Source organism: Neomonachus schauinslandi, chromosome 8 (assembly GCF_002201575.2).
Source record: "Neomonachus schauinslandi chromosome 8, ASM220157v2, whole genome shotgun sequence".
In the NCBI taxonomy this organism is placed as follows: Eukaryota; Metazoa; Chordata; class Mammalia; order Carnivora; family Phocidae; genus Neomonachus; species Neomonachus schauinslandi.
Genome location: NC_058410.1, coordinates 19,415,603 through 19,424,906, shown reverse-complemented (window position 1 = coordinate 19,424,906; position 9,304 = coordinate 19,415,603). Strand labels below are relative to the sequence as shown.

General features: G+C 38.4%; 1 protein-coding gene across 1 annotated transcript in view; it reads left to right on the top strand.

Moving 5' to 3' along the window:
* Positions 1-9,304, top strand: part of ADGB (androglobin) — a 156,978-nt gene that overhangs the window by 17,582 nt on the left and 130,092 nt on the right. Inside the window, 1 exon segment of the mRNA XM_021693470.1 lies at positions 8,087-8,249. Within this exon segment, the coding sequence (XP_021549145.1) occupies positions 8,087-8,249 (163 nt within the window).

Genomic DNA, 9,304 nt, shown 5'->3' with positions numbered 1-9,304 from the left:
TGATCACCACGGTTAAGTCTGGTTAACATCCATCACCATACATAGTTACAAAATTTTTTTCTTGTAATGAGAATTTTTAAGATCTGCTCTCTTAGCAACTTTCAAATATGTGATACAGTATTATTAACGATAGTCATCATGCTGTACATTGCATCCTCATGACTTAGTTATTTTATAACTGGAAGTTTATACCTTTTGACCACCTTCACCCATTTTGCCCACTTCCTGCCTCTGCAAACAGTCATTCACATTTTTCAATGGCTTTTAATCATGATCGGTTCATTTCAATCACAACTATATATATATAATTAATATATCTATTAATTACATATATTATATATAATCATCTTAACACTTTTGTATCTGTTGCTTACTTAATATATCATTTTCATGTCAGACTATTCTGTCCAACTTGACCTGGTGTTACAAATTTGCTTCCTTTCTGCCGTTGCTTCTCTTTTCCCCAGGAGTACCTTTACATTTTATATATCCGCTCTGGAAATCAGCCTGTTGTCTGGTTCTGTGGAATTTTTTTTCTCCCTCCAAGCATCATTTTCCTTTAAAATATCATTTGGCATTTTGAATGTACAGGCTTTATGTGATAAACATTCCTCATTGACGTGAAGTTTTTTTAAAATAATAAATTTCCATAAATATGTTTGTCTATAGATTTCTAGCCTCTCCTAAAAATGTCAGTGAGACTTCCTCTATCTCAATAGCATATTTAGACTCACTGTGTAGAAGGGAGTGTTTAGCCATATATTTTGAGGATATAGTTATCTTTCAAATCTTTTATACAACTTGTAATTTTAATGGATTCAATCATTAGCTAGTACTTGGGTATATTGCTATGTGAATAACATAAGTCTGGGTACTCCCCTGATATTTTAGCGTGTAGGTTTGATTTCTTTGCACATATGAGTTTTCTAGAATTTGGCAACATTTATTTCCCAGTATTACCAGTTCCTAAATCTTCAAAAGTCCTGAGCTACTTCTGTGTTTAAAGATTAGCTTGTTCTCAGAATTGATGAAACCAGGAATAATGTGCTTGGAGTGGTTACGGGTCTCCGCTATACTATAGCCGTAGGCATGTTCTGGCGGCGAGCGTCAAAAGTCATACTGTGCTGACCGTTTCAAAAGCAACATATTCGTGTGTGAGGTCTACAGTGTATTTGACATTGGGCTATCTTTGACTATGTTTATATTGTTTTTTTAAATTTTTTTAATTATTTTTATTTTTTTTAAAGATTTTATTTATTTATTTGAGAGAGAGAGAATGAGAGAGAGCACATGAGAGGGGGGAGGGTCAGAGGGAGAAGCAGACTCCCTGCCGAGCAGGGAGCCCGATGTGGGACTCGATCCAGGGACTCCAGGATCATGACCTGAGCCGAAGGCAGTCGCTTAACCAACTGAGCCACCCAGACGCCCCTGACTATGTTTATATTGTGTGTGTAACATATAGGTGAGCTATTGGGCTGATATAAGATACCTCAAATGAGAGTCTTTTTTAAGTGATCTTCAATATAGATAGAATCAAATTTGACCTGTTACAAGGAAGGTAGGCCAATTAGTGATAAAGCTTAATAGCTTTAGGGAGGGAGCCAGAATATTTACTTAGGCTTGACAGAATGAAAAGGAGAGCAAAACATAATCTTAGCAGAGCCTTTATTTTTTTTAAAGAAATTAGATCTTCCCGGGTGCCTGGGTGGCTCAGTTGGTTAGGCGGCTGCCTTCGGCTCAGGTCATGATCCTGGAGTCCCGGGAACGAGTCCCGCATCGGGCTCCCTGCTCAGCGGGGAGTCTCCTTCTCCCTCTGACCCTCCTCCCTCTCATGCTCTCTTTCTCTTCATTCTCTCTCTCAAATACATAAAATCTTAAAAAATAAAAATAAAAAAAAAGAAATTAGATCTTCCCGTCAGAAAAACAGCTTTTAAGAGACTGAGCTTCCCGAATGAGTTAAATTTTATCATGATTTTGATGGATACAAAGTCACGAATTTCTTTTTATCTCTACAGTTGTACCAACCCCCAATAAAACAGAGGTACGGTAATGGGCTATTTTATGCCTTGACTTTTCTATTAATATTATGAAAAATTCCCTTTCTTCCGAAAACTATTCTAGTCACCTTTCTGTCATCTTTTCTTACATACTGCTTAGAAATACTCCTTTACGATGGATATATTCTTAGACTTTCTTTTCCAGCAAGATAGTGGATTAAGATAAAAAGAATAATACCTACAAGTGCCTACCTAAAGAAATAAAAATCTTCAGGATCCAGAAACGAGGACGGAACTGAAAGTCAGAATGTTTTAACTCTAAACTGAGGCTGTAGCTTCCCTAGAGAAGGCTTAGCCATCTTACGAAAGCAGAGTCTTTTGTTTTAATATATATAGGACAAATGAGGAAAGGGAGTGTTCCAACCTTGGATAAAGGCATGACTTTCCAAAAGTTTAATTCTTTTTATTTATTTTTTATTTTTTTTAAAGATTTTATTTATTTATTTGAGAGAGAGAGAATGAGAGAGAGAGCACATGAGAGGGGGGAGGGTCAGAGCGAGAAGCAGACTCCCTGCAGAGCAGGGAGCCCCATGCGGAACTCGATCCAGGGACTCCAGGATCATGACCTGAGCCGAAGGCAGTCGCTTAACCAACTGAGCCACCCAGGCGCCCCTAATTCTTTTTAAAAAGGTGAATAAGAAAACCTGCTTTATAATTTTAGATTATAAGAAAGTTAGATTTTCTACGCTTAGTGTCCCGCTGAAAAATAAAAAACCTTCCTTGAGAAATGGAAACCTTGGGATTGAGACTTAGTAGGTTCGAGATCTGATTTTAAAGTACCTATGGGTTCCTGGATGGCTTCTTTATTTGGGATCTCTGAAAGAAAAGAAAATTCCATATTAACATTGAAAACCCATTCTTTCAATACAGATTGCCTTGGGGAAAGGGGGATCTGTGGAAAAGAAAACCCTGATAAGGATGGGCTCATAATAAACATGAGAATATATTTTTAAAAAGGCAGAAATCACAACAACAAAAAAGAAGTATCAAAGATTTAAGATAGTAGAAAAATAATCTATAAGTAATTTACCATGTGTATGTTTATAATGATTAAAGATATAAAAGAAGAAATCCAAACCCTAAAAAAAGAATTATAACCTTTATATTTGTCAACGTTAACAACCAGTGCTAGCTAGACTATCAAAAAAGCAAGTAGGAAGTAATCAGTGCTGGCTACAAGATCACACAACCCCCACATCACACAACAAAGGATATTTCTCATTTATACTAGAGTTTGATCGGGAGTTTAGTAGTGGCTTTGCATGTGCTAAATAAGGATTTTTGGCTCCTTCCATCTTGTGGCATTACTGATGAGGGAACAGAAGGCAAGCTGAAGACAAAGCAGAAGCTGACACCCCACAACCCCCCCTTCCCCAGATGGGATATATGTGACATTCCTCAGGCACTCCTGGCTGCCCCGAAGCTAAGGAAAGGAAAAACAGAGATCACAATCCTGCAAGGCTGAGTCTCCTGAGTCTCCCTCAGTTTACAAATGTCTTAGCAATCTATAAGAACAAAGCATTTCTATCAATAACCTAGCTTCTAGAAGGAAGTGCAGATACAATTAAATGTCCTTATAACCTGCAGCCCATTGACAGATACTTGAAGTGGGCAGTGTTATGTTCCTCCAGGAAGCTCCCAACTATCTTCATGTTAATGCCTTGCTAGAGGGAAAAACAACCCTAACTTGACAATGACAAGGCCTGAGGTATCCTGTGAGTCTTCTTTAACATATGAAAATCCTTTTGAAACGTCCCCTTCTTTTCCCTTCCCCAACCCCATAGTATACAATCAGCCATCCCTCACAACCCTGCTGTGGCAGCTCTTTCTGCCCACGGGTCCTGTCCCCGTGCTTTAATAAACCACCATTTTGCACCAAAGACGTCTCAAGAATTCTTTCTTGGTCATCAGCTCTGGACCTCACCTCACCAAACCTCACCTATATTCCAAAACCATATCAATTAGCATTTCCTAAGATCTTCTCTGAAGGATTGAGCATGCTGACAAGTATCTCGTAGGATGTTTTATGAGCTTAGAGGTAGGACACAACACATTCCCATACATACTATTGTCCAAAACACCACCACAAAGTACCAGCCAAATTGCAAAGGATTGGGAAATGTAGGAAATGAGAAACAGGACTGGTGAGCCATCTGATCAATCTCTACCTGTACGTAAAACCTTGAAACAGTTCTTTTTTTTTTTTTTTTAACAAAAGGGTTTTATTTATTTTTAAAGATTTTATTTATTTATTTGACAGAGAGAGACACACACAGAGAGGGAACACAAGCAGGGGGAGTGGAAGAGGGAGAAGCAGGCTTCCCCTGGAGCAGGGAGCCCGATGCGGGGCTCAATCCCAGGACCCTGGGATCATGACCTGAGCCAAAGGCAGACGCTTAACGACTGAGCCACCCAGGCGCCCCAAAACCTTGAAACAGTTCTAATTAGAAATGATAGAAATAGTACGTAAAGACATTCATTTTTTCATTTCATGTAAATAGATGACAGAGAGACAGGAGACCGATTTCCTATGTTATCCTGGCACTGTTTCAATTGCTGGAGATAGGCGGAGTGAACAAAAAACCCACTGATCCTACTCCTGTGAAACTTACAAAGCCTACCTGTGGAAACACACAAGCACTGAAGGATTAGTGAGAGAACTGCCAAGTGCTATAAAAATGAAGCAGTATAAAAGGATGCAGAGAGGTAGCCATACTAGATAGGGTGTTCGAGAGAGTCCCTCCACCCCCAGCCCCAGAAGGTGAAATTTGAGAGAGACCTTTCACCTTCTTGTTGCTAAATTCAACATTTATTTGTTCCTATTTCATTCTGTTGACCTATTAGCAGCATTTGGATCTGCTGGGCATTCTCTTACTTAAAAAAAATGTTTTACTTGACTTCCAAGGCGTAACCCTCTACTGTTTTATTCCTGTCACTGTTTCCTAACACTGCTATCATAAAACACCATGAACTTAGTGGCTTAAACAGTACAAAACTGTTATTGTGCAATTCTCGAGGTCCAAAGTCCAAAATGGGTCTCACTGAGCTAACACAAAGGTACCAGCAGGGCTGCGTTCCTCTCTAGAGGCTCACGGAGAGAATCCATTTCCTTGCCTTTTTCAGCTTCGAGAAGCTGCTCAGTCTCTTTGGCATGTGGCCTCCTCCTTCTGTCTTCAGAACCAGCAGTTTTGCATTTTTCTATTCAATCTTCTGGGGTCAAATCTCCCTCTGATGACTTCTGTCTCCTCCTTCTACTTTTGAGAACACTTATGACTGCATTGAACCCATGCAGATAATCCAGGATAAGCTCCCATCTCAAATACTTAAAGTTGTCTACAAACCCTCGCTTGCCATGGAAGGTAACATATCCCCCAGTTCTGAGATTAGGGTGTGGATATATCGGCGGAGGTGGGGGGTGGCGGGAGAAGATGCATTATCCTGTCCACCACACTCACAGACTGCTTTTCTCAGTTTTCTTCCTACTCTTTCTGACTTTTCACATGGAGTATCAGGGCAGCTATACAGCTGTACTGATGGTTAGAATATTGAAATATTTTAATGTTGATTGTTGAGTAGCCTTAACAATAACCTTACCAATAACCTTGAGCCCCAGACATTTCTGCCTCCTGCCCTGAGCCCCTGACCTACCCTGAGGACCTCATATCCCTGATCCCACTACTCAAAGTAAATAATGTCTCGCATAACTAGAGGTCTTTGAGGATTGGTCAATGCTCCTTCCTTACCAGTTGTTAGGTATCTTGAATAGCCTTCCTGCGAGTGTCTATTCCTTAGGTATGGTCATTTTCTTGGTGATTTAATCCAGTCTTAAGACTTTAATATCATCTAAATGCTGATGACTCAAATTTTCACTTTTAGACTAATTCTTTTTCCCAAAGCCTCAGAATCCTATGCTGAACTATTCAACATCTCCGTAAACATGTGATAAACATTTAAAACACAGTTCATTCGGAAGTGAAACGCTGCTTTACTTCTTACCTCAGTTTTGCCCAATCCCATTGTCTTCTGTCTTACAGGAAACATCAATTCAATCTATTGGCTTTCTCTTAAAAACAGGGGACTCTCTCTTGCTGCCTCTACTCTTAGCAACCTGGTCCAAATCACCATTAGATTTTACCTGTTATTTCAGCGTCTTCTAAATTCTCTCTCTTGTTTCCTTTGGCCTTTTCTCAACATAGCAGCAAGAATGAATGATTACAAACTTTCCTGTTCAAAACTCTCCTGTGGCTTCCCTTCTCACCTAGGGAAACCAATGTCCTTCCTTTGGCTTAGATCACCTTTATAATTTCTGCATCTCCTGTTACCTCTCTGCAATTATCTCCTTTTACTTTCCCTCAGCCTCACTGATATCTTTATTCTTCAAATAAGCCAGGGTGCTCTCTGCATCTGGAAGACTCTGCCTTTCTGTTTGTACTTGCCGTTTCCTGTTTCCAGAACAGTCTTTCCACAGATCCACATAGCTCGATCCTTTATGTTCTTTCACTATTGACTTAACTATTACCGTATTATGGAGTGCTTTCCTTAACCACTATATTAAAAATTGTGTACCTTAACACTTCAGTTCCCCCTTCCTATTTTATATTTCCTCCTAGCATTTTTCACTTTCTAATGCACTATATATTTTACTTAATTTATGCTGTGATTTATATCTCCTCCCACTAGAATATGAACTCTATGAGGGTAGAGATCTTAGTCTGGTTTGTTCACTGCTTATCCCAGGGTCTAGAGCAGGGGTCCAGTCATTCATAGTTAAAACTTGAAAAATTAAACAAGACACTGGTGCGCATGGGCTCATGCACGCGCATGTGCTCTCTCTCAAATAAATAAATTTAAAAAAATTAGACTTTAAAACATAATAATAAAGAAAAGGTAAAAGTCAAGGTTTAGAGATATGAAATTGTAATATGTTAATAATGAGTGTAGAAAACAAGTCCAACTTCTCTGTAAATAATTAGTGAAAATATATCACAAATTTTAAATACGCATATATTTGGGTACTGTAAGTACTCTTATTAAAACCTATCCTAAGGAAAGAATTAATAGTGTATGCAAAGATTTGTCAATAAGGAAAGCTACCAAAGTCTTGTTTATAATAGTGAAAAAGGGGCGCCTGGGTGGCTCAGTCAGTTAATAGTGTGCCTTCAGCTCAGGTCATGATCCCGGGGTCCTGGGATTGAGCCCCGTGTTGGGCTCCCTGCTCAGGTGGGGAGTCTGCTTCTCCCTCTCCCTCTGCCTCTCCCCCTGCTAGTGCTCTCTCTCTTTCTCTGTGTCAAATAAATAAATAAAGTCTTAAAAATATATATAATAGTGAAAAAATTTTTAAATCAAAACCTTCAAATTTTTAAATATAGAAACTTAATTAAACAAAAGGAAGTAGTGTATTTATACAATGAACAGTATGGAATCATTAAATTTGTATTTAGATAAATTCTCATTGACATAGGAACTATTTGCAGTATACTGATAAATGGAAAGAAACAGTCTGTAATGTGCTGAATGACGTTATTTTTGAAGAAGAAACATATATCCTTGCATTAGTCTTACAGAATGGACAGTCGTTAACAATGTTAATGGAGCGGGCATGTCTCTCCTACTTATGTAATTAAAAAAAAATTATTTTAAAATAATGATCACATAGCACTCTTATACTGGGAAAAGTCAAAATTATATTTGTACTGATCTTCAAAAAGCCATTAATATTATACGTGTAAAGGATTTTAAGCGTGAATTGTATATAAATATTCCCCTTCATGGCATTTTATGTGTTTGTGATGAATGTCCTGCATTAGTAAGTAGGGCCTAAGGCTCAAAATTTATGGAATAATCTCCTTGGGTATTTTAGTTTTTTGAACCTTAACCTGTGGAAGCTGTCTGGCTACCGGTAAGACTATCGAAAAATGCCTTTAATGTGATTGCTGACAAGATCATTAAATTTATACCATGCAATGAATCTAATATTTTACCTCAGAGATTTGACTTACAACTAACCCACCTCCCTGCTCTGTCTCTAGGCAGTACTACTTTGGCAGTAATGTGCAACCTAGTTCCGTGGAGCAGAAGAAGGGGAAATTCCCAATCTGGCCAGAATGGAGCGAGGCTGACATAAACGCAGAGAAGTGGGACGCAGGCAAAGGTGGAAAAGAAAAGGACAAAACAGGAAAAAGCCCTCTATTTGTAAGTCTGCTTGAGTGTGACGAGAGTTCATCTTAGTCTTAAATTTTATAATAGAAGCAAATGAGCAAATGAGTGGAAAGCAACAGCTTGGAAGCTAAATAACTGAGAAAATATTTCATGATGCTATGACAAGAGATCGGAATTTAGGGTATACCAAGGTGAAAGAACTCAGAAACTCCATCCTTTCAGTTTGTACCTCAACATGGCTGTACTGAGTAAGGGAAAACCAAACCTACACCAATCCTACCAAATCCTGAGACCCAGTGTTGACAGGGTCAAGTTCATTTTGTACTTTGCCTGACAGAAAGGAATGAAATCCTCCTCTCTGGAGGAAAACATCATTACCTAGCACTCATGTACATTTTTATATGCAACATATATCATACAATCAAAATTTACCACACCTGAAAAGAAAAAAGACTAAGTGGCTGAAAAACAAGAGGAAAAATTAAATAATAGAAATAGATCCACAGGTGACTCTGATTTTGGAATTGTCAGATAAGGGACCTTAAAATAACTGAATTAATATTTGTAAGGGGAAAAAAAAAAAAAAACGACATGAGGCAACCCCAGAAGTCTAGCATGGCTCTTGGAAACTTCAGTCTATTGTTCAGGGACTCATTCTTTGATCGTTTTGACTAGATGTTGGGATTGCCTTTGTCTTCATTCAAAGTTTTCCAGTATCTTAAATATGCTTCAGATACACATAGACACTTTGTGTAAAGCTCAGACAGTACCCTCAAATATAACCCATTTCTCAGGTCACACTAACATTCGGATAAAAATATGATTACCATAAAAATCACAAAATGGTATTTACTTGACCCTGTCACTATTAACTCAGGTGAAGTTTAGTACTCCTTTTTCTCAATACAGATAGTTTCTATTCCTACAGCATTGTTTTTGTACTCCCCACACTTTTCATTTTCTGTGAGGACCACCCCCACAACCTAACTACCTTAGGAACTGTGAGAACTTTTACATAGTAGCTACTTGAAGTCTAATTTACTATATTGCTAGCATTTGAGAAGAGACATTTGGATATCATTCTTCTT